The sequence below is a fragment of the Notamacropus eugenii genome, chromosome 7 (genome assembly GCF_028372415.1).
Source record: "Notamacropus eugenii isolate mMacEug1 chromosome 7, mMacEug1.pri_v2, whole genome shotgun sequence".
In the NCBI taxonomy this organism is placed as follows: domain Eukaryota; kingdom Metazoa; phylum Chordata; class Mammalia; order Diprotodontia; family Macropodidae; genus Notamacropus; species Notamacropus eugenii.
Genome location: NC_092878.1, coordinates 26761526 through 26788511, shown reverse-complemented (window position 1 = coordinate 26788511; position 26986 = coordinate 26761526). Strand labels below are relative to the sequence as shown.

The 26986-nt window shown below is 35.9% G+C and overlaps 1 protein-coding gene across 3 annotated transcripts in view; it reads right to left on the bottom strand.

The window, feature by feature from the left end:
* KNL1 (kinetochore scaffold 1) overlaps window positions 1–26986 on the bottom strand; it is a 104241-nt gene that overhangs the window by 58298 nt on the left and 18957 nt on the right. For 2 of the 3 annotated variants that reach the window (XM_072625405.1, XM_072625406.1), the window contains 3 exons: window positions 18543–18595; window positions 18253–18286; window positions 16691–16728 (listed from right to left, as the gene is read on the bottom strand). In XM_072625405.1, the coding sequence (XP_072481506.1) occupies window positions 16691–16728; window positions 18253–18286; window positions 18543–18595 (125 nt within the window). Of the gene's footprint in view, window positions 1–8390; window positions 8454–16690; window positions 16729–18252; window positions 18287–18542; window positions 18596–26986 lie in introns of those variants that run through there. The other variant, XM_072625407.1, reaches the window with a different exon arrangement.

The window sequence follows — 26986 nt, the reverse complement described above, 5'->3', positions numbered from 1 at the left end:
TTTTACTTTGAGGCTTTGGATGTAGCAATTTTGACTTTGTTGTCTTCTGAGTTTGTGTTTTGATCTTCCCTATCACCATAGTAACTTCTTATAGTTTTTGTTGTTTGTTGTCTTTTCCAGTCTATTTCTTGACTTTTAATTTTATGTTAAAGTTATGCTCTGCTCCCAGGCTGGAGGGGACACTGACCTAAGCTTTAGTCTTTTTGTGCAGCTCTTTTCAGAACTGTTCTGGGAGTCTGTAAGTTTTCAGTTCTTCCAAGGATGTATGATCTATCACACAAATAAAGTCAGATCTAAATAATAGGAAAAACATCAGTTGCTCATGGGTAGGCCAAGCTAATATAATAAAAGTGACAATTCTACCTAAATTAATTTACTTATTCAGTGTCATACCAATCAAACTACCAAAAAACTATTTTAAAAGGCTAGAAAAAATAATATCAAAATTCATCTGGAAGAACAAAAGGTCCAGAATATCAAGGGAATTAATGAAAAGAAATACTAGGGAAGATGGCCTCGCCATGTCAGATCTGAAACTGTATTATAAAGCAGCAATCATCAAAACCATCTGGTACTGGCTAAAAAATAGAGGGGCAGATCAATGGAATAGGATGAGTATATATAACACAGTAGTCAATGATTATAGCAGTCTACTGTTTGATAAACCGGGAGACCCCAGCTTCTGAAATAAGAACTCACTGTTTGACAAAAACTGATGGGGAAACTGGAAAATGGTGCAGCAGGAACGGGGCATTGACCAACTCCTGACACGGCATACCAGAATAAAGTCCCAGTGGGTACACGATCTTGGTACAAAAGCTTATACTATAAACAAATTAGGGGAGCAAGGAAAAGTTTGTCAAATTTGTGGATAATGAAGGAATTTATGACCAAACGAGATAGAAAATGCTATGAAATGCAAAATGGATAATTTTGGTTATATTAAATTGAAAAGTTTTTGCACAAACCAAGCCAATGCAACCAAGATTAGGAGGGAAGCAGAAAACTGGGAAAGAATTTTTGCAACTAGTGGCTGTGATAAAGGCCTTATTTCTAAAATATATAGAGAACTGAGTCAAACTTACAAGAATACAAGTCATTTCCCAACTGATAAACGGTCAAAGGATATGAACTGGTTTTCAGAGGAAGAAATTAAAACCATCTATAGTCATATGAGAAAACGCTCTAAATCACTATTGATTAAAGAGATGCAAATCAAAACAACTCTGAGGTACCATATCACATCTATCAGACAGGCTAACATCACAAAATAGGAAAATGATAAATATTGGAGAAGATGTGGGAGAGTTGGAACACTAATTCATTGCTGGTGGAGCTGTGAGCTGATCCAACCAATCTGGAGAACAATCTGGAACTATGTCCAAAGGGCTACAAAAATGTGCATACCCTTTGACCCAGCAATATTGCTTCTAGGGTTGTATCCCAAAAAGATCATAAAAATAGGAAAAGGACCCACGTGTACAAAAATATTTACAACAATTCTTTTTGTAGTGACAAAGAACTGGAAATTGAAGTGATGCCCATCAACTGGGAAATGGTTAAACAAGTTGTGGTATATGAATGTAATGGAATACTATTGTGCTATAACAAATGATGAACAGGCGGACTTCAGAAATACCTGGATAGACTTCTATGAACTGATGCTGAATGAAGTGAGCAGAACCAGGAGAACATTATACACAGTAATGCCCACCACAGTGTGCGAGGACTATTTTTGATAGACATCGTCCTTCACAGCAATGCGAGGACCTAAAACATTTCAAAGGACTCATGATACAAAATGTCATCCACATCCAGAGAAAGAACTATGGAGCTGGAATGCAGAATGAAGCAGACTATTTTCCCTTTTGTTATTTTCGATTTTGTTTAGTTTTACTCATGCTTTCTCCCATTTGTTTTAATTCTTCTATGCAACATGACTAATGTGAAAATGTGTTTAATAAGAATGTATGTGTAGAGCCCATATAAGATTGCATGCCATCTGTGGAGGGGGGGAGAAAACTGAAAACTTATAGAAGTGATTGCTGAAAATTAAAAATAAAGTTGGAGGAGAAAAAAAAAAGATGGATAATCTAAGGAGCCATATGTTTACTACTCTCCTGGCCTGTGCTCTGGTCTGTGAGTGACCATAAGTATTTTTTGTTCTTGGACTGAATTTTGGTCTAAGTGTACACTGCTGCTGGACTGTCACTATCAGCCAACTCAGAAACCCTACTGCTTCAGAGTGCCAGAACTATAGACTTCCCTTTGGTCTGGGATTCTTGCCCTAGTTACTCCTTTACAGTCTTCAGATTGGGCCAGAAGCCAGAATTAAGACCCCATTCTGCTCCTGGGATCTGAACCAAACTGCTTGTTTCTCAACTTGTTCCTAAACTTGCTTTCCTCAGTACACCTTTTGAGACCTGTGGTGTAACTACTCCACTGCTATCCCTCAGTGTCAGACCCCTTCTCAGTCCACCCTGGATTTGTGGCACAGAAATGGGTAATGGGCACAAAAGCTGCCAATTGTCTTGGTGCCCGGTTATGCGTCTATGACCCTTTCTTGCCCTTAGTATGTGTGACTTCTCCTGAGAACTGGAGTGCTCTTGACCAAACCCCATTCCCATTGTTCACAGACCTCTTCTGTTTCCCTATGTCAATCTAGGCTGGAAAAATAACTCACTGTGACTTTTTCTTAAGATTTCCTCAAAATGATTCAGTTTGGTGTGTTTTCTAGGTCTGTTTGTAGAAGGCTGAAAGGGAGAGCTTCCTGTATTGTTCCTGCTACCCCACCATCTTTGCTCTAATTTTTAACTGTTAAATCTGTTGGCTTTTTCTCAGTCTTTATTTTTTGACCTGTCAGCAGCTTCCTCCTGTAATCTATCCTTTCTAATCTTTTCTGGACTCCCATATATACTCCTTCATGGCAACCTGATTCAACGTATTTCAAAAGATGCCACCTCAAAGAAATGGAAGCTATAGGGATCAGATCAGTTGGGGAATAGATGAATAAAAACAGTATATGAACAGCATTACTGTAAGATTTCTGTAAGATGATCAGCTATTCTCAGCAATACAATGATCCAAGACAACTCTGAAGGACTTCTAAAGAAAAATGCTATCTGTCCCCAGAGAAAGAACTGATGGTGTCTGAATACAGACTGAAGCATACTTTTTAAACTTCATTTTCCTTGAGGTTTTTTTGTCTGTTTTCTTTCACAACATGACTATTATAGATATGTTTTGCATGACTACACATGTATGACCTATATAGAATTGCTTACAGGAGGGGAGGGAGAGAATTTGGAATTCAAAGTTTTAAAAACAAATGTTAAAAATTGCTTTTACATAAAACTAGTGAAAAAATAAAGATACTTAAAAAGAGAAAAAAGGGTGTATAAATAAAATGAACTATTATTGTAAGAAATAACTACACAAATGGTTTCAAAGAAACCTGGAAAGATTTGTAATGAATACAGGCAAAGTGAAGAGAACTAGGAAAAGAATTGAAGAATAACACCATTACAAAAATAAACAACGGAAAGATTTAAGAACTTTAATTGGCACAATGACTGACTATAATTCCAGTAGACTGATGAGCAAGGCTATCTGCCATCTGACTGAGAGGTGACAGTCTCAGTGCCAAGAATGAGAAATATTTTTGGACATGGCCAGTGTGGGGATTGGTTTTGCTTGACTATGCATATTTGTTATGAAGATTTCTTTTTCTTTCTCAATTGGGGAAGGGAGGAAATATGGGGGAGAAAAAAATCAGTGTTTATTGGAAAAAACAACAACAGTGTTTCCTTGAGCTGCTCATCCCTTTCCCGCTTTCCCCATGTCTCTGGGACTAGGGTGCACATGACAGAAAAAGGAAGAGTCATGTTTTACTCCTGTGACTGCATCCTTATGTGCCCCCCCTCTCCTTGGCATTGCTAGGAAATTCTAACACATGCTTCTTTTTGTCTGTTTACCCATGACTTTCCAATGCTCATCACATCTGGACTCACTAGGTGGACTTTTACTTCCTTTCCTCCTCCCTTCAGAGGCTGGCCAGTGAGTGAAAATGAATGGGAAACTATACCTGGAGAAGGCAACGGATGGGAGCAAAACACAGGAGAAAAAAAGGACAACCAACTATACATTTCCACACTCATTTCATTAGTTAATTCATTCAAACATTAATTAGGCATTTATTGGATGCAAGGTGCCCAGAGTGATACAAAATTTAGATAAGAAACCTGTTCTCAAGGAGTTTACAGGCTAGAAAAAGAATAAGACACAGAATAGTTTAATAACATAACATGATAGTGTACTAGAAAGCTACAAAACATGGTACTAGATAAGGTCAGAGGGTAAAGGTCACAGTCATTGCCAGAGGATCAGAGAAGGCTGCTTGTTAGAAGAAGCATTTGAATTGTATTTTAAAGAATAGGTTGTTCTATGAGGTTTAACTTCATGCACAATAAACTGGAAAAGATCATAAAAGATCTGAATAATCAATGTTATAAAGGCTGAGGAAAGAAAGGCACACTATAAAGAGGTGGTGAACTATCCTGGAAGGTAATTTGGAATTATGCCACCAAAATAACTTTAGTATCTACACCCTTGAACCCAGAAATTACACTTCTAGGCCTTTACTTGAAGAAAGTAAAAAACTCAAAGAAAGGTCTCATATATACCAGAATACTCATAGTAACACTTCTGTGGTAGCGAAATACTAGAAGCTCATTAATTGGAGCATAGCTAAACAAATTGTGGTACATGATTGTAAATGAATATTACCATACCATAAAGAAATAATGAATATGAAGGATCCAGAAAAGCATAAAAAACACGTATGAACTGATGCACAGTAAAGTTAAGATGAATGAGAAAAATCAATACACAAAATGGCTACGGTAATGCAAATGGAAAGAGAAAAAAATTGATACTGTAATTATAATTACCAAAGTTGTTTTGGAAAAACTGATGACAAAATGAACCTCCTTCTTTTAATAGGAAAGACAGGAGACCATGGGTGTGAAACTATACTGTCTGACTGAACTGACTGTATTAGTTCGTTTTTTCTTAACAGTTTTGTTTTTTCTTTCACAAGGAATGGTGTGATGGGTATGGGAGGGTGAAGGAATACATTTTGGAAATTTGAAATATTAAGACAAAGACTATCTATCTATCTATCTATCTATCTTAATTTAAAAGAATGGGTTGGCATTGTTTGTAAAGAGTAGAGAGGACAACATTTCTAGAATAACTTCTAGCATTTTTCTAGCAGAAAAGCTTAACTGAAGTATAAAGTGTGACATAAGATATATCTGGAAAGGTAGGCTCTGAATGTCAGGAAAAGTAGTTTGAACTTTACTTGGTTAGACCAGTAGGAAGCCAATGGAAATTTTGGAGTGACAGAATGACAACCAAATCAATGTTGGGGGTCACACCCACCATCAAGCAGGGCTGTTGCAGGCTAGGATGCAACAGACCTGAGGAATGTGCGTTAACTTTGTTCCCAGGTGAATTGACCTGAAACTCACTTTAGGGAAGAAGTTTGAACCGCACAAAACCTCTCTGTGGGCTGCTTTTACCTGGGGGAAAGAAAATCACTATGTTTTTAGTAAATTTTTCTTTCATCTGCGCCCTGATGCTCTGAATGGTTCACTGAAGGAATGTGGAAGTTCTCCCAGAACAGATGTTCAGATCCCACAGGCTTTTGGAATGCTAGGCCTAGAGTCGGGAGGACCTGAGTTCTAAAATGGTCTCACACACTAACGATGTGCCCCCCTTACCAAGTAACTTAATCTTTCTTTGCCTCATAGTTTCTTCTACTGCAAAACGGGGATAATAATACCTCCCCTGCAGGGTTTTGTAAGAATCACATGAGATAATAATTGTGAAAGCACTTAACACAATGCTGGGAACATGGTAAGTGTAAATGCTTATTCCTAGATGTGTAAAAAAGATTATCCAGGCTGAAATATAAAGGACTGAACTGCAAGGATTGACAAACTACTGCTTGGCAGTTAAATCCAGCTTGCCATCTGTTTTGTATAGCCCCTGAAATAAGAATGATTTCTGCAATTTGGAATAAGGTTCTATTGTATTTAAAATGTAAAAAGCACTCTTAGCTCACAGGCTGTGCAAAAACAGGCAGGGGCTGGATCCAGCTCCCTCCACTCTGCATATGCTGCTCTGCTGGTTTCAACTTCAAGGAACAAGATCCTCCTTCCTTTACTCCCTGGTGACCCGCCCGCACCGCCCCCCCCCCCCCCCCCCCCCCCCCCCCCCCGGCCTTCTGGCCTCCTTTCATTTGTTGTCTTCCCCGTTACATTGTAGCTCCTTGAAGGCGGTATACCCAATGCTTAGTATAATGTTTATGTCTATTGGACTGGGTTGGGCTGTGATTGGCTGACCTCGTGGATTGAACAAAAGAAATGAAGTAGCCAGGAAGCTACTGCAATAATTCAAGTGAATGGTAATGAAGACCTTTCTGTTTGATGGGAAGAGAAAAGAAACAGATTGGAGAAATAGATGTGAGAGACACCACAGGACTAGCCGCTGACCGACCACATGGCTAATCAAGCCAATAAGACGCTGTCTTTTGCCCTTGAATTTCATGTCTTTACGTCCTTCTGCTACTCACATACTACCAATCCTGAACCCTTGGCAAACCTCATTATCTATCTTCTCTCCTGCCTCCAAGATGCTAAACGCTAATGAAAAAGGTAATACAATTCTGCCAACTGGATCCACTAAAAATTTGTATCTTAGCCTCAACTTTCCCAGCTCTTACTGTACGTGACAAAACTGTAATCCATCTAATCAACTCTATAACACATGCTGAGGAACTCGGGTCCAGAGGCCCTCCTACAAAGTCCCAGAGACATGAGAAAGCCTCAGAAAGTAGTAGCAACAAAAATAGTGCAAGCAATGTGCAGATCAAACAGCTCTGGAGTAGGAGCTCTAAGATCCTTAGTACTCTGTCCTGAGACACAAAAGAAGTGCTCTGAATCTCAAAGATCCCTGGGGCCTTAGGCCAGAGGGTAGAGGCAAACACAGGAAGCCAAGGGTAAGACAGAGAAGGGTCAATCAACCTATCCATAAGAAGAGCAGAGAATGGGACCTGGCCCTGGCACAAAAACCCCAATTTAGGAACTAAAACTAGACAGATAAGTAAGCCAAAGAAAACATTGCTTAGTATAAGGGAGAATCGCAAATAGTGATTCAAAGAAAAAATGGCTATTTGATAAGAACCACATGGATGCCTTCTAGCATGTAACACAATGCCTGGCACACAGAAAGCACTTAATAATGTTTGAAGACTGAAAGAAATCATGAAGAAGTCATAGAAGAAATGAAATAAAAGACAAAAAAAAAAGATAGATAGCATTTATTAATTGCCAGGCACTGTGCTAAGCTTTGGGAACACAAAAAACAAGAAAATAAGTCTACTTGCTCCCAAGGAGCTTAAAAAAAACCCATACAAACAAGGAGCTGGAAGAGGAGGGATAGTATCCATGCAGGGACAGGGCAAGTGGTATGGAAGCAGAGCAGACTAAAGAGGGAGTGTGAAGAAAGGGAGGGACAGCTGGGGCTTCTTAAGATGTGGTTCATAGTAGAGGCTCATCAACCAACAAGCATTGCTTCAGAGATGAGTTATCTGTAAATGTGCAAAAGAGATGGTGAAAAGGTGGAACGGAAAAAAGAGGGATCAGAAAGTAAAATGAAATAAAAGCTCTTGAGGAAAGAATTGGAAGAAGAATAAATGGCACACAGCAAGGGAAGTAGTAAAACTTATATAAGAAATGGAATCCCTAAAAACTAGTACAGAAATCAACAATTCTATGATAGTAAAAAATATTAGAAATAAAAAGACTGAAAAATAGAAGAAAATGTAATATATGTGGTATAAAAAGATTAAAACTAAGTTGAGAGATAATTTAAGAATCAATGGATTCACTCAGAAACCATGACTTTAAAAAAAAAAACCTGTCTGCAATATTTCAAGAAATTATTAATGAAAACTAATCAGATCTATTAGAACCAGAGGGTAAAGACAGAAAGAATACATTGTTCACTTCCTGACAGGAACCTCGAAAGGAAAAATCCCAGGACTGCCATAGCCAAAATCCATCACTCCCACTTCAAAGATAAATTGTTACAAGCATCTATATTGTTGTTGTGTTGGGTTTGTCCTTCATTTTTGAAGACCATGACATCAGAGAAATGATGACATGACTTGCACTTGACTTTGTTCTGAGTGAGGGAGGGCTGTGCAGGTCACTAGCCTCACATTCTCCTCCTGAGCCATCTGGATCCAGTGATCAGATATTCATCAGGATGACTGGAGAAGGCCCAGAATGCAATGGGAGACTTTGGCCTTGTCAGGTACTTACTTAAAGTGAGGTAATGTCCATTCAGTGAATAGGCCTCTTTAAAAAGTAGTCAAGGAATGGCCCCTTTAAAGAACAAAAGAAAAAATAACTAAATCAAGATGGGAGGGAAAGAGCAACAGTTACTATTGATAATCACTCTTAAGCCAGGAGGGTCCAGAAAACAGCCCTTAAGTGAAGCTTGGGCCCGAACATATTGTTGTCCAGTCTATGGGCTTCAGACTGCACTAGGTTTAAGGCTTTTTCTTTCTTTCATCAAAAGTGCTCAAAAAAAGAATAACGCACTCAATTGGGTATAGAAATCTATCTTATCTATCTCACCCTAGAGGGAAGTAACAGAGAAATGGGTTAAGAAAAAGGAGGGAGGGGAAGTGAATAGAAGGGAAGGCAGATTACAGGAGGTAATGGCTCTGTTTGTGCCCTAGCTGCCACCCTAAGGAGAAGCTCAGGTCAATCTGCTCCCATTCCTACACATATATTCTTGCTTGATACTTCATCAAAAGCTTTTCCCCAGCTCTTTCTTACTCAAACCCTTGGCCCCAGGGATGACTTCAAGATTTCACCCTGGGTGAGCTAGGTGACTACAAGGTCACCTAAAGATGCAGTTCAAGTATCAAGGAATCACAACCAATCACAAGACCTGAGCTTTCACTATAAATGTTAGGATATATTAGAATATGATATTATAAAAGTAAAAAAAAAATGCTTATAACAAAAAATAAAAAGCTAAGTATAATTTTACAGAGGAAAAAATGGATTTTTAATAGAATAGATGACTTCTAACCATTTCATGTGATCCTCATAGCAATTCTGGGAGGTAGGTGCTATTATTATCTCCATTTTATAGATGAGAGAACTGAGGCAAGCAGAGGTTAAGTGAGCTGCCCAGGGTCACACAGCTAGTAAGTGTCTGAGGTAGGATCTGAACCAGGTCTTCCTGACTCTAGTCCCAGCAATCTATTCACCGTACCACCTCGATGAAGGGAAAAAAAGAAAAGCAAAGAGCTAGAATCTAATGGGTACCCCCCAATGAGGGAATGGTTGAACAAATTTCACAATATGAATGTGATAGGATCTTACTGAATCATAAAAAATGGTGAAAGAGACACTTTCAGAGAATTCTGAGTATTACGAACTGATAGAGTGAAGTAAGAACCAGAAGAACAATTTCTATAATTACAACATTGTCAAAAAAAAAAAAAAGGAATTTGAAAGACTAGAATTCTGATCAATGCAATAAATCAACCCTGACTCCAGCGGACTTAGGATGAAGCATGTTACCTGAGATACAATGGACTTCAGGTACAGAAAGAGATAAATATTTTGGACATAGTCACTGTGGTGATTTGTTTTGCTTGGTTGTTTCAGGGTGGTTTTTTTTCTCTTTCATGATTTTTAACTTGGGAGGGAGAGAACAGTAGTTAGCAATAGTGCTACCAAAAAAAAAAGGGAGAGAAGACAATTGAAACATTTTTCTAAATGCAAAGAGAGGGGAACAGAAGGAAGTTCAGACAAGCAGGAACAGTTTGAAAGTAACATGAGAATACACATATATCTACATGTAGGATTCATAGTTTCATATGTAAAGCCCTTCTTGTATTGTTGTTTATGTAAGTTTTTTGGTGTTTTAGTTTATAATAAAAAATAATTATTAGAAATGTTTTTGCTTGATTTTATGTCAAATAAAATCAATAACTTAAAAGAAAATGCTGAATATTTACAAAAAGAAAATACCCAGATCAACAGAACAAAGAACAGGGAACTTCAGTAATCCAATCTCAGAAAAAGAAAATGAACAATGCATAATGAACTATTAGAGAAAAAAAGAAAAGTCAGAACCAGAAGGATTTACAAATGAATTCTATCAAACAAGGAACAATTAATTCCAATATCATATACTCCTTGTAAAAATAGGAACAGAAAGGATCCTATCAATTTCCATCAGTGATTTTTTAAACCAGGAAAGTCAAAATAAAGAAGAAAAACTATAGCCCCAAGTCCCTACTGAATAATGACAAAAAGTTTTTAAAATATTAACAAAGAGAATCCAGCAAAATATCAAAAAGATTATGCATTATGACCAAGGTGGATTTGTACCAGGGATACAGAGTTGCTTCAATATTAGAAAAATTACAATAAGAAAATTAGGCGAGTATGGAAAATTTTACATCAGAACTATGGACAAGGGAAGAATTTATGACCAAATGAAAGATAGATAAGATCATGGGAAGTAAAATGGATAGTTTTGTTACATTAATTTAAAAAGATTTTACATAAACAAAACCAATGCAGGCAACACTAGGAGGAAATCAAGAAACCAGGGGGAAAATTTACAACTAGTTTCTCTAATAAAGGCTCCATTTCTCAAATATATAGAGAACTGAGTCAAATGTATGAAAATACAAGTCATTACCCAGTTGATAAATGGTCAAAGGATATGAATAGTGTTTTCAGAAGAAATCAAAGCTATCTATAGCTATATGAAAAAATGTTCCAAATCACTATATAGAGAAATGCAAATTAAAAGAACTCCGAGGTACCATCTCATACCTATCAGATTGGTTAATATGACAAAAAAAGAGAAAATGATAAACGTTGGGAAAGATTTGGGACACTAATGCACTGTTGGTGTCAACTGATCCAACCATTCTGGAGAGCAATTTGGAATTATGCCCAAAAGGCTATAAAACTATACATACCCTTTAACCCAGTACTACTTCTACTAGGTCTGTATCCCAAAGAAATCATAAAAAAGGGAAAAGGACCCATAGGTACAAAAATATTTATAGCAGCTCATTTTGTAGTGACAAAGAACTGGAAATTGAGGTGATGCCCATCAACTGGGAAATGGTTAAACAAGTTGTGGTACATGAATGTAATGGAATACCATTGTGCTAAAAGAAATGATAAACAGGCAGATTTCAGAAAAACCTGGAAAGACTTACATGAACTGATGCTGAGTTAAGTGAGCAGAACCAGAACATTGTACACAATAAGAGTAACATTGTGAAATGATCAATTTCGATTGACTTAGCTCTTCTCAGTAATGCAATGATCCAGGTCAATTCCAAAAGACTCACGATGGAAAATGCTATCTACATCCAAAGAAAAGAACTGATGGAGTTTGAATATTTTCACTTTTTTGGGGAGTGGGGGTTGTGTTCCTTCTTTTGTTCTATTTCTTCTTTCACAACATAACTAATGTGAAAATATATCTGACATGATTGCACATGTCTAGGGGAGGGGAGAGAGGACAGGAGAAAAATTTGCAACTCATAATCTTTCAAAAAATGCAAGTTAAAAACTGTCATTACATGTAATTGGAAAAAATAAAATACTATTAAATAAACAAAAAAAGAAAAACTGGTCCAAATCACTATTGATTAGAACAACTTTGAGGTACAGCCTCATACCTATTAGGCTGGTTAATATGGCAGAAAAGTGAAATGATAAATGCTGGAGGGAATGTGAAAAAAATTGGGATGCTAAGGCACTGTTGGTGGAAGTGTGAACTGATCCAACCATTCTAGAGAACAATTTGGGACTATGCCCAAAGGGCTATTAAACTGTGCATACCCTTTGACCCAGCAATACAACTTCTGAAGGTCTGTATCCCAACGAGATCAAAGAAAAAGAAAAGGGACCTATATATACAAAAATATTTATTGCAGTTCTTGAAAATCAAGAGGATGCCCATCAACTGGAGAATGGTTGAAGAAGTTGTGGTATATGATTGTGATGGAATACTGTGCTTTTAAGAAATGATGAGCACGATGCTTTCAGAAAGAATGGAGAAGACTTATATGAACTGAAGCAAAGTGAAGTGAGTAAAACCAGGAGTATATCACACATAATAAGAGCAATATTGTACAATGATCAACAGTGAATGACTTGGGTATTCTGATCAATACAGTGATCCAAGACAGTTCTGAAGGTCTCATGATGAAACATGCTCTTCCCTCCAGAAAGAGGACTAATGGAGTTTGAGTACAGATTAAAGCATAATTTTTTAAATTTTATTTTTCTTGCTTTTTTTTTGTTTTTTTTTGCAAAATGGCTAATATGGAAATGTATTTTTCATGACTTCACAAGTGTAATTGATATCATATTTCATGCCTTCTCAAGAGGCAGGGTGAGAGAAGCTGGGAGAGAATTCAGAACTTTAATATGAAAATTAAAAAAATGATAAATTGAAAAATGAAAAACCATAACATAACATATAATATTAAAAAGAACAAAAATCATGATGACCACGATCAATACATGCAGAAAAAGCTTTTGACAAACTATAATACCTACTCCTATTAAAAAATAGAAAAAATTATAAGAATAAATGGATCTTTTGTTACTTTAACAAAAAGAATCTATCTAAAAGCAAGAGGAAGCATTATACGTGGTAGGGTTAAACAATACTGGGATAAAACAAGGACGTACATTGTCACCATTATTGCTTGATAAAGAGTTAGAAGTGCTAACTATAGGAATGATAAAAAGAAATTGAAGGCAAAAAGGAGACAAATCAATCACTTTTTGTGATAATATGATGGTTTAATTAGAAAACTCTAGAAAGTGGATTAAACATTAGTTGAAACAATAACTTCAGCAAAGATGCATATCAAGAAAATAAATCCATGTTCAGCATTTCTATATATTACCAACAAAAATCAACAGGAAGTGATAGAAAGAGAAATTCCATTTAAAATAATTATGATATACAAAGTATTTGGAAGTCAAGTCACACAGAAACTCGATTAACCACAGAACACTCTACAAAAATACAGACCTAAATAATTGGAAAAATATTAATTGCTGTTGAACCAATATGATAAAAATGACAATACTAGATTTTCTTATTCAGTGCATATCCATCAAATTTATATATGTAGAAAAATTACATAAAAATTAATCTAGATTTTAGAATAATAGAAGATCAAGAATCTCAAGAGAAATAATTTTTTTAAAGAAAAAAAGCGGACTTAGCTATACCAGATCCCAAACTGTATTACAGGACAGTTATCATCATACTGGTTAGAAATAGAGAGGATGATACAGCAGAACAGGTTAAAGAAACAATATACAAAAGTAGATAAATTTCTAATAACCTTATGATTCAGTAAACCCAAAGACCCAACAATTGAGGCAAAGGTTTGCCATCGGCCAAAAACTGGGAAAACAGGAAAATAGGCAGAACTTACATTCAAACAAAAATCTAACAACTTATACACACATAAACTCTAAGTGGATATACAAGTTAGATATAAAAGGTCACATCACAAATTATAAAATTAAAGAAGAAATCAAGATCTATAGGCAGAAGAGTTCATGATGAAACAAGACAGAGAAAAAATGAATAATTTTTACTACATAAAATTTAAAAGTTTACATGCAAACAAAATTAATGTAGACAAAATCAGAAGGGAAATAGTAGGAAGAATCTTTGCAGCAAGTTTCTTTGATAAAGGTCTCATGTCCAAGATACAGAAGGAAATGATTCAAATCTATAAGAACCATTCCCCAGTAGATAAAATGGTCAAAGGATAAGAATAAATCTAAGCTACCAATGTCCATATGAAAACAATGCTCCATATCACGATTAGAGAAATGCAAAATTAAAGTCTCACACCCATCAAATTGGCAAAGCTGACATAAAAAGGAAAATGACAAATGTTGCAGGAAATTCTAGAAAAGAGGAACATTAATGCACTGCTGGTGGAGATATTAATGGGTCCAGCCACTCTGCCTCAGCTGCTCTGCTGGATTTCAACTTCAAGGAACAAGATGCCCCCTCCAGGTTAAGCTCCTCACTTCTAAACTCACCACCAAGCTACTAACTCAAGCCTTGACTGACACCACTTCCCTCAGCCTCCTCTTCCTTCTGACTGGAGACTGAGCACCAAACTCCTTCTAATGCCTTCCTTTATAGAAGGCAAAAAAACTGGACTCTCAGCTCACTCCATTTTGCATTTCTTACTCTGCCTGGTTTCAGCTCCACAGAATAAGATATCTCTAAGTCAAGTCCCCCCGATTTCCCAAAGTGCCTCTTCTCCCCCCCCATTCCAACTTTCTTGCTTCCCTTTGTATGTTGCCTCCCTCCTCGTAAGATTGTAAGTTCCTTGAGGGCAGAGACTGTCTTTTAAAAAATTAATTTAATCTCTAATGCTTAACACAGTACCTGGCACATAGCAGGTGCTTAATAAATGTTTATTGGATTGGATTAGTCATTCTTGAAAGCAATTTGGAACTATACCCAAAAAGGTATTAAACCCAATGATAGCAAATACTAGGCTGGACTGGGTCCAAAAGGATTGAATAAAGAGAAAAAAGACCTATAGGAACAAAAATATTTATAGCAGCTTGTTAGCTATCGTAAAGAGCTGGAAATTAAGGTTACCCATCAATTGAGGAACAGTTAAACAAAAGGTGGTATATGAATGCAATGGAATACTATTGCACTATAAGAAAGGATTACATGATTTAAAAGATTAAAATGAAAGATTTCATAGAAATCTGGGAGGACATATGCACAATGAAGTGACTAGAACCAGCAGAATAATTTCTATAGTAACAACAATATCATAAAAACTAACTTTGAAAGGGTGGTCAATACAGTGACCAGCCACAGGTCCAGAAGACAGATGACGAGGCATACTCTCATACTCTCAGCAGAAAGGTAAAAATTTATAATGACATATGCAATTTTGGACATGGCCCATGTGGGAATTTGTTTTGCTTGACTATGCATACGTGCTACAAGGGATTTATTTTTCTTATTTTCAGTAGTGTGGGAGGTAGAGAAAAGAAATGTCTACTAATTTTAAAAAATGTGTTTACAAAAAAAAATAAACTTGTATGCTTAGGAAGACAGACAGAAAGCAGTGATTCTGATGTGCATAGCTCATTGTTACTTATATCCTAGTAGATATGGGATTATATACATCCATAAACGGAGCAGATAAATTAAGTCCAAGGTCACACAGGTAACTAAGTAGTAGAGACAGGGTTTGAGCCCCGCTCTTTTGGCTCCAAATCTAGCACCCTTTCCACTGTTTCACACACATTTTCTCAAAAAGCACTTAAAACAAAAGATATTGTAAACATAATAGCACATTTCCTCTTGGAAGTCTACTACAACAAAACTAACAAAGTAGTATATTCAAAGACCAAGACACCCAAAAGTAATATTAGTGATAAATAGTTAAATGAAGCCTCTTATTTTACAGATGATGAAACTGAGACCTAGAGAGGTAATGTGATTTACCCAAATTCATGGAGCTAGTGAGTGGCAAAAATGGGACAAGAACACAGATCTTCTGGCTCCCAGTCTAGTGATCTTTCCACTGCAATATGCTATTTCCTATTCCATCTGTGCATTACAGTTGATCCTGACAATATTTCAAAGGGTAATCCAAGATATTGATTTTAATTTAGCAAAAAGAATTTGTGGTGTAGGGACTAAATTATTTTAGATATTCTCTCTATAGGTCATTAGAGAAAACTGAAGTTAAATAGAATATTCCTGTTCTTCAGCTTTAAATCTCAGAGAGTATGGTATATATATTTTCTAAGTGTGCTAGTTTCTGAAATTTCTTCCCTCTTTCAAAGAATCTAACTTAACTTATAGAATTCAAAGTAATATGCAAAATGAATACACTTGTCCCTTACACACCCCAGGGGTGTGTGCCATCTCCAATCTGAAAAAAATCAGCATAAAATTTTTTGGCCCTCCCTTCATACCACAGAAGAAGTCTGTTGATATTATAATATTTTATATATACATATATATACACAAACACACACACACATATACATGTTTTATGCATTTCTGAGTTTCTAAACTTTTTCTGTCATTTGCTGGCCTTCGTGTGTTGTCTGTGGCATCAGCAAAACTCCCCCAAAAATTTCCATTTAATTTCTTATGCCAACCCACAATAATATCAAAACTGTGATGAGAAAAGTCGTGATGTGGGAGGGTATAACTTGTGACACGACAGACTCAATATACGTTTAGCTTCTTCATTAGGAATCTTGCTTTCTAATATAATTCACTGGCATTATTTTTCAATTTATGCATGTATGAAAAAAGTTGTAGGTTAAATACATACATTAAAAATTCCTTTAACAGCCAAATTGTGCGTATTGAATTAGTAGCTGGCTATCACTAACATCCTCACTTACACATCACATGATACTAAGGAGCAAGAAGGTTCCCAACATGACACCTCATCCAACAGCCCAAGAGTCACTTACATCCAATCTATCTAGACAGACAGTCACACAGTAAGGAAGTCTACTTCTTCACTCACCAATGATCTCACATTGATTATCTTCTGTCCTTTTGGCTCTAAAAATAAATAAAATTTTATCATCCTTCATCCTTCAAAAAAATATTTATAAGAATAATAACTTGCATTTAACGTTAAGTGTAAAAAACCTTTCCTGGAGTACGTGCAGTACGGATGTAACAGACACATATATGCATTGTTTATGCACACACACATTCTGTGTGTTTTCACTGGAAGACTTTTCTATTACTGGTAGTTACAGGATACAGTATACGATTATAGAAAAATTTTACTAGTGAGCCATTTAATTTCTTCTACATTTACTGACTATGGAGAGGAAATGAAAGGGGCCTAAGTTGATACTGACTTTACTTCAAAACCACTGTCGAATACATTTAAAAAAAGATGCACATGGTTTCTTTTTATTCAATTTGGTAATCTCTTCCAAACTTAAATCTACATTATAGATATTGAAATGAAATGTAGAAAGGTCCACTTCATATTATTGGCATGTCTCTGGGTGTGTCTCCTGATTCTCAGTTGAGATTTAACTAGCAGGTGGAATCTCACAAGCAGTCAGCTTTATTCAGGTCTGTTTGAAGACAATCATGCAGAAAAGTAACCTAGGTTCAGCAATGATCCTTGAAGTATATTGCTTGTATCAGATTATTATAATTTTAGCTTTAAGAACATCAGACCAACAGAAATTCTTTCAAACATGTTTAAATGCACTTTATTTTAGACAGGCTACATAACTTTTTAAAAAACAATCCTCCACTTCAAAAAAATTAAGGTTAAAAAAATTAACAAAGATCAAGATGACATCAGTTCAAAGTCTGTCCAATTCTTGGTGCTGCACAGGTGACAAAAAACAGGTGACAATTATGCAAAGAGGTGATCAAAGTAGTCGGTCAAATCTGTTAATATTTCTCCATTCTACATCATCCGTAAATAAAACCAAAATTGAATTGCCCCATTCTCACAGAAGTCTAATAAACCCACCATACCATCTGCCTTCATGTTTTTGCCCATAAAGTACTAATAGGTTTTGATATGAATAAGGATATGTTCAATTTGTTCTGCAGTTCCCATGAAAAATGCTATTATTTTTTCCGATTTCTGTTCTTCAAGTTTCCCTTTGAGTGACTCCATATAATTTTTGTATACTTTTTGTAGGAGTTTTTTTGTGAACCTAGATGAATGTTTCATGCTCTATAGCAGTAAGTTTTATTTAAGTACTTCCTTTTTCTGTCATATGGAAGGATATTATTTGGTAAGAGTAGGGAGTGATTACTGGGAAGTGAATCTAATATAAAATCAAAATACATTAATAAAATATTAAAAAATGAGTGCTGAGTACACTGAGAAGGTATAGAAATTTAAAAAGATAACCTGTGGTCATTTCTTAGAAGTAACTTTACTGGAATTTTAAAGCCTTAAATTTTTATTGATCTCAAAGTTGAACTATTTTTAAAAGATGCCAAATCAAATTTCAGTTTGATAGAAACTAGGAAAAAATATACTTCTATTTGTATAATATGAACCAGAAACTCTTAGAAGCAGTAAAATGTTTTTCTACTTACTGTTTAAATGGAACTTTCTCTTCTACAGCTAGTCCTAAAAATAAGCCAGAAAACACAATGTGTTAAGGGATGAATTAAAAAAGCAATAAGAAAAAACTGCATAAGAATATTCATAAAAAGAAGAAAAGAACTCCAGTAGAGGCCAAATGGGACCTCACTTATAGAATTTCATTAACTTTAGACAATTTCCTAGCCATTCACAACTCCTTAAGCAGATAAAAGGAAAACTAACTCAGGAAAGGCTGACCTAATTTAGGGTTAGTGAATTAAACAAATAACAACATAGTCACCTGTATTTTTTGGCTCTTCCTTAACTTCTGTAGGAACTTCTGTCTGGAATACTCTGAAAGAGCCAATAAAGGTTAATGAAAATCTGTAGATTTCAAATGAAGAATGCTTTAATCTTATTTTCTGTCCTAAGCCAAGAATATTATTTTTTATTTTTGTCCCACTGTATACTGTCCATAAGCTAAAAAAGCTAAGAGAATTTCATTTGCCACAAAATAATGTATTTCAAATACATCACTTCAATTTGCTAACGTAGTCTTACTACCAGCAAAATGACATGATATACTTCTCATTAGAGACAGGATCCTGTTTTAATGAATACCATTCAGTTAAAAAATGCATATGTATGTGTGTATACACACACAGACACAGAGACACAGACGCACATGGACAGACACAGACACATACAGACACAGAGACACAGGCACGCATGTGCACATGTGCGCGCGCACGCACACACACACACACACACACACACGCACACACACACCCCTCTGCTGGCACTGGATGTGGAGCCAATGCGGGGCCCGGGTGAGCTGATTAGATGCAGTCCCAGGCTGTGTCTATGGACAAGGAATGAATGCAGGCTGGTGAATGTGACTGCAGAGGGGGTGGAGGCCCTGCTGGTTGTGGTCACTTGCAGGAGAGTGGAGACCCTGGTTTTGGTTCTAGGGAAGAAGGGTGAGCTGAAGCTGACGGCGAGGGAGGGAACACAGGGAACAAGAGTGTTTTTGGAGACAACATATCTGGAGGCCCCTGGTCAGGCTTGGGAGCAGAGAGCAATATCTAAGGTCAGGCTCCCAGAGAGAGCTCAGAAAACAACACCACCAAAAACCTGAAGCTTGAGACATTATCCCCAATACCTGAGGATTAGGGTCTTACTCTAATACAAAAAAGTTAAATAAAAATATTAATAAATAAATTAATAAAAAATTTTAACAGCCAAGAAATAAGCCACTTTTAAAAAATGAGTAAGCAAAAGAAAAAGAACGTGACCACAGACAAGTACTACAGCAACAGAGAGGAACTAGGTTCAAACTCAGAAGAAGGCATAAAAGTCAAAGCAGCTACTTCTACTTCAAAGAAAAATGTAAAATGGTCACAAGCTCAAAAAAAGTTCTTGGAAGAACTTTAAAAGGACTTTAAAAATCAAGCAAGAGAGTTTTAGGAAAAATTAGGGAAAAAAAGTAATGCAAGAAAATCAAGAAAATTATGAAAAGATAGTCAACCAACTAGAAAAAGAAATCCAAAAATTTACTGTAGAAAACAACTCCTTAAAAATTAGAATTAGGCAAAGGTAAGCTAATGACTTCATAAGACATCAAGAAATAATTAAGCAAAATCAAAAGGATGAAAAAATAGAAGAGAATGTCAAACATCTCATTAGAAAAACTGACCTAGAAAATAGAGTGAAGAGAGAAAATATAAAAATTGTTGAACCACCTGAAAGCTATGATTACAAAAAGAAACTAGAGAATATACTTACAGAAGTTATTATGGAAAATTGCCCTGAAATTTTAGAATGAGACAGCAAAATAGAAATTGAAAAAATTCACTAATCATTGCTTGAAAGAGGTTCCAAAATAAAAACTCACAGGAACATTACAGTTTAAGTTTCAAAGTTCCCAGGTCAAGGAGAAAATACTAGAAGCAACTAGAAAGAAACAGTTTAAATACTGTTGAGCTACAGTCAAGATAACACAAGATTTGGCAGCTTTAACATTAAAAGACTAAGGGCATGGAACATGATATTCCAAAGAGCAAAGGAGTTGTGTCTGCAATCAAGAATAACTTATTCAGCAAAGCTGAGCATATCCTGAATGGGAAAAAAAGGAAATTTAATGAATTAAAAGACTTTCAGGTATTTATGAGGAAAAGACCAGAACTAAATGGAAAATTTACAAGAATCAGAAGAATCATAAGAAGGCAAACCGTGAAAGACCAATTATGAGGGATTTAATAAGGTCAAACTTTTTACTTCTTATATGGGAAAACATTATCTGTAACTCTTAAGAATGTTATCATTATGGTAGTTTGAAAGTACCTACATAGATAGAAGGCTTGGAGTTGAGTATGATGGAATAATCCTAAAAAAATAAAATTTGTAGGGAGAGGTAAAATGGAATAATTATCTCATATAACTGAGGCATGAAAGGAAGAACTATTACAGTAGACAGCAGGAAGGGATGGAGGGCTAGTAGTGCTAGAACCTTATTTTCATCAGAACTGGGTTAAAGACAGAATAATATATATATATATATATATATATATATGGTTATAAAAGTCTTCTTAACTTACAGAAAAATAGAGTGAGGAGACAGGATAATGGGAGGAGGAAACTCATAGAAGGCATGCAGATTAAGAAATAGAAGGGCAAAGAGGTAAGGGAAGGACTTTTAGAAGGGTGTGCAGATTAAGAAACAGGAGGATAAAGGGGAGAGGATAAGGAAGGAACTCTTAGAAAGGTGTGTAGATTAAGGAAGAGGAGGGTAAGGAGAAAGGATAAGAGGGAATCTTAGAGGAGGTACAGATTAGGGAGGCGCTGGTCAGAAGTAAATTAGATGTCTGAAGAGGAATAGGTAAAGAGGAAGAAGAGGAAGGGAGAAGGATAAATAGTGAGGAAAAAGAGGATGGAGAGAGGAGAGGATTTTGGGAAGATGGTAGAGTAAGAAAATTCCAAGCTCTCCAGATTTCCTCCATTAACAGCACAAAACAGCACTTCAGGGTGAAAGTAGTAGAGAAACAAAAATAAGATTTGGGGCATAACAGTGGTCTTCCTGGGAGAAAGTCTGAAGAAAGGCTGGAGGTTCAGTCCAAGTGAAGTGTAAACACCTCCAGGTTAGCTCCGCTAAAAAAGCAAGCAGCAAGGGGGTCAGCCAGGTTGGGAGGTAGCTTCGACCTCAGCCACAGGAATTTTCACCTCCCACACAGTGTGGGGAGTTGGGGGAAGACTGAGGGAGCCTTTGCTGACAAAAGATACCAGGCCCAGCTCTGGGCAGTCCTAGGCAAGAACCAGCACACATGCCCAATGAGTGCAGAAGCAGTGGGGCGGGGATGCTGCTGGCTGTGGGCACTTACAGGATAGCCCAGTTCTTGGTATTGGTTTCAGGCCAGAGGAGAGAACTGAGGGTTATAGCCACTGGCAGGTTCTCAGGGAGCAAAAGTGTTTTCAGTATAGTGTAGCTTAGAGGGTGAAAGGATTGCAGAGGTTCAGATCAGGACACAATTCAAAAAATAACAGTAAGAAAGACCTGAGGCCAGAGGTACCATAGAGGTGAAGCTGCTAAAAATTTAGAAAAAAACAAAAGAGCAGGCAAAGGAGAAAGAACCCACCACAAACAGTTATTGTGGGAATAGAAAAGACCAAGGTAAGTCTTCAGAGGATATTGATGCAAAAAAAGCCTCTCTTACCCCCAAAACTAACATCAAATGGTTACCTCCCCAAAAAGAATTCATAGAAGAACTCAAAAAAGACTTAAAAAATCAAATAAGAGAGATTGGGAAAAAGATTTTTTTTTTAAAGAGCAACCCAAGAAAAACAAGAAGATTATGAAAAGAAAGTCAACCCACTAGAAAAGGAGATACAGAATCTTAAGGAAAAAAAAATGATTCCTTGAAAATTAGAACTGGTCAAGGGGAAGCCAGCGAAGTTATAAGATACCAAGAAATAATAAAACAAAATATAAAGAATCAAAAAATAGATGAGAATGAGAAATAGCTGATAAGAAAAACAATTGATCTGGAGAACAGAACAAAAAGAGAAAACATAAGAATAACTGGACTACCTGAAAGCTATGATTAAAAAAAAAGAATTTGATACAATAATACAAGAAATAAAGAAAATTGTCCTTTAGAGTTAGAACAAGAGGGGAAAGTAGAAAGAGAAAAAATTCATTGATCACCACCTGAAAAAGATCCTAGGAGGAAAACATACAGGGATATCATAGCCAAATTCCAAAATCCCCAGATTAAGGAGAAAATATTACAAACCACAAGGAAAAAAAATTCAAATACGGTGGACCTAGCAGGAGCTACAATAAAAGACTGCAGTTTTTGAAACACCATATATCAAAGAGCAAAAGAATTGGAGTTGTGGCCAAAAATGTCATACCCAGCAAAGTTAAATATAATCCTGAACAACAACAACAAAAAAAGAAAATTAAATGACTTGACAGACTTTCAGGATTTTGTTGCCAAATGATCAGAACTTAATAGAAAATTTGACATACGAGATCCAAGAGAAATATAAAGTCAACATCAAAGACTAATTGTAAGGGACTCAATCAGAACAAATTGTTCACTTTCTATATGTGGAAATACAAACCATATACCTAAGATTGTCATTAGTAATTAGGCAGTTTGAAAGAAAGAGTGGTGTAGAGCTGAGTAATGTTGATTCTAAAAAAGCAAAATGGTAATTTTGTAATTATTACAAATGAGGTATGAGAAGAACTGATACAGAGGAAACACATGGGGGAAGAGGATGAGAAAGTGTTAAAGAAGGAACTACATATATATATCTAGAAGGATATAAAAGTCTTCTAAATTCAGAAAGAAGTAAGAGAGTAAGGGGATAGGATGAAAGGAAAGGATAAAGGTGAGATTTTTGGAGGAGGGTAGGTTCAGTAACAGGAGGGCAAGGTAGTGAGTTAGAAATAAAGCAGAGGAGTGAGGAACAGGGTAAGAAGGATAATGATGAAAATAGGAAGAAGAAAAATATCTAACAAGACAGGTTAGAATGTGAATGGGATGAATTTACCTATAAAATGGAAACTGATGGATTAAAAATAAAAATAGCAACAATAATATGTTTGCTTTCAGGAAATGCTATAAAAATGAGAGATACACACAAACATGAAATAAAGGTCAGGAGTAGAATTCATTATATAAAAAAGCAGGGGTAGAAATCATGATCTCAGACAAAGTTAAAGCTAAAACAGATTTAATCAAAAGAAAAACTGGGAAACTACACTATGTGTCAACCATGTTAATCAATAGTATTAGACTATATAAAGTAACTAGACAATATAAAAAAAATGAGAAATGGAAATAAGCATAATGCAATCTTACATATATGTGTTTGAATGTATATTGTATATATGTGTATGATTATGGATATTGATGCATATGTGTATATATATATATATGTATACATATGTTTGTGTATCTACACTTATTGTAGTCTTCATGGAGAAATATTAACTTCTCATGGGTAGGAAAAAACCAGTAATTCTACCTTATGTAATTTAATCAATGCCATCTCAATTAAATTACCCAAAAATTATTTTATTGAGCTAGTAAAAAATAACAAAATTTATTTGGAAGAACAAATGATCAAGAATATAAAAGAAATTAATGAAAAAATGTAAGGGAAGGAGGCTTAGCAGTACAGATATTAACCTCTATTATTAGGTAGCAAAATTATCAAAACCATCTGATACTGGCTAAGAAACAGAAAAGTAGAGCAGTGAAACAGAGTAGACATATAATACACAGCAGAAATGATTATAGAACCCTTGGGTTTAACAAATGTAAAGCTTTAAGTTTGTGGGATAAGAATTCATTATTTGGTAAAAATTGTTGGGAAAACTGGAAAGCAGGTGCAGCTAGGTGATGCAGTGAATACAGCACCGATCCTGGAGTCAGAAGGACCTGAGTTCAAATCCAGCCTCTGGCATTCGACACTTACTAGCTGTGTGGGCAAATCATTTTAACTCCAACTGCCCTGCCTTTCCCCCCTCCAAAAAAACCCCTAAAAATTGGAAAGCAGAAATTGGGTATGCACCATTTACCAAGATAAAATCAAAATGTACATATGACCGAGATATAAAGGGAGATATCATAAGCACATATCAGACTTAAGGATAGGAAAAGATTTTATGAATAAGAGACAGAGGGCATTGTGGGATGTAAATGGATAATTTTGATTACATTAAATTAAAAAAGTTTTGTACAAATAAAACCAATGTAGCCAACGTTAGAAGAAAAGCAGAAAATTGGGGGGGGAGGGAACTCACAGACAATTTTCTCAGATAAAAGTCTCATATCTCAAATATGTAGAGAATTCAGTCAAATTTATAAGAATATTAATCATTCTCCAATTCATAAAAGATAAGAACAAGCAATTTGGCGATGAAATCAAAGCTATATATGGTTATAAGAACAAATGGTCTAAATTATTGTTGATTAGAGAAATGCAAATAAAACAACTTTGAGATATTTCACACTTATCAAACTAGTTAAAATGACAGACAGAGAAAATGAGAGGGAAAAACTACATTGTTGGTGGACCTGTGAATTGATCGAACCATTTTGGAAAGCAATCTGGAATTATGCCCATAGAGTTATAAAATTGCATATCCTTTGACTCAGCAATACCACTATTAGATTTGTTTCCCAAGGTGATCAGAGAAAAAGAAAACGAACTTATATGTTCTAAAATATTCATAGAAGCTTTTTTGTGGTGGCAAAGAACTGGAAATTAAGGGGAAGTCTATCAGTTGGGGAATGGTTAAGCAAGTAGTGTTATATAATTGTGATGGAATATTACTGTACTATTAGAAATGATGAGCAGGTTGATTTTAGAAAAACATGGAAAGATTTACATAAAATAATGGAGAATGAAATAAGCAGACTGAAGAGACTACTATATACATTAATATTATTTGAAGAGTAACTGTGAATGACTAAGTTGTTTTAAGTATTATACTCAAATGAACTACAAAGGACCAGTGAAGGAAGATGCCATATCCACCTCCAGGGAAAGAGCGGATAAACAGAAGTATGAATAATGTGGTTTGCAGTTTGGAATTTAAAACGTAACAAAAATAAATAAGTAAAATTTAAAAATAAATACAAAATTAAAAGTGAAGCAAGTAAAAAGAAAGTACATGTAATGAACAGAATGAGGAACTGGGAATGAGGAAAATCTGAATTAAAATCACTCCCCAGATACTAACTTACTAACTACTTAACCCTGGGCAAATCTTCTCTAAGTCTCAGTTTCCTCATCTGTAAAATAGGAATGATATCACCTCACAAGGTTGTTGGGAGAACAAATGAAATAATGTAAAGCAACTTGTGAAACTTAAAAGTTTTACACACACACACACACACACACACACACACACACTTATTTTTATTTTTAATGGAGAGAAAAGTCAATAGGAATTCAAAATATCTGAACTAAGAAGCACTACATCAGAAATCGGAAGATCTTGTCTGTAAAACTGGGGTATTTAGACTACATGAATTTCAAATTCCCTTCCAAATTTAAGATCATTAGTTTGGCTGGGACAGTACTGGTTTTTGACAATCAACTGCATAGTTGACCTATTTGGTCTTATAATATGTTACACTGCAAAGCAGAGTGGAACCCAAGGGGCTGCCTTTCCCTATACAAGTTTGATGGGTATGTTCCAGGCTCCTAATTTATTTAAAATATTCATGCATATGTGACCTATAATTGCCCAAGATAGATAGAAAGTCTTCTTCACTTCTGCCTTTCCAGTACTTGTCCTCTTCCACTTTCCCTTTGCCTTTTGGACCTCCAGTCTATCATTAAAAAGTAAATTCTTCTTCATTCTAAATCTCTTTCTCTCAATCACTTTCCATCTTTTTGCAGTCATGGAAATGTGGTTCTGCATCTCATACCACCCTCTCTAGGACTGGGTGCTCCTCTCTCAAACCCCCTCATTACCCACAGGATCATGAAGTCAATATGTTCCTAGCACACAGTTATTCCAGATATACTCTCTGCCATGTTCATTGTGCAACTTCTCCCATTCTGTTCCAATATACCAGCCTGTTTCTTCCTTTTTTCAAGAATTCATTACCTGACTCATAGTCTTCCTCTCTTGACCTCAACCCTTGCAATCATTCTTGGGAGCTACAACATACACACTGATTTACTCTTAAAGACTCTAGCTCATCACTTTTCTCAACATTCATGACCTGTTCCTTCACTTTACCTTTGATCACCTCAAGATCTCTTATAATCACCTAAACTATGCCACCTCTATAATATTACATTTCGAAATTCCTCTCCTCATCATAATTTCCTATCATTCCATCTCTCCTCAGCCTCCATACCAATGAACTACTCTTTGTCCTCAGTGACTTCCATTCACTCTACCCTTCTCTCTTTTCCCAGTCTAGCACCCTTGCTTTGGCCTCGTTTCCCTGCCTTCAGTCTTAACCTTTGACCAATCCAACTATACTGTTTTCCCTACTTTCCATACTTGATTCCCTCACTGCCTTGGCCTACTTCCATCCAATTCACTGTGGGTCAGTTTCATTAAATATCTTCTGAACCCCTATTCCTAGGGTGGTGAATGCTAACCAGGTTCACTACAAATTGATGTTATCTTATCTCAACTGGGTCCTCACTGCTGTACCCTGAATGGCTCTATGATGATCCCTACATAATTGTTCCAAAAACTCTCTT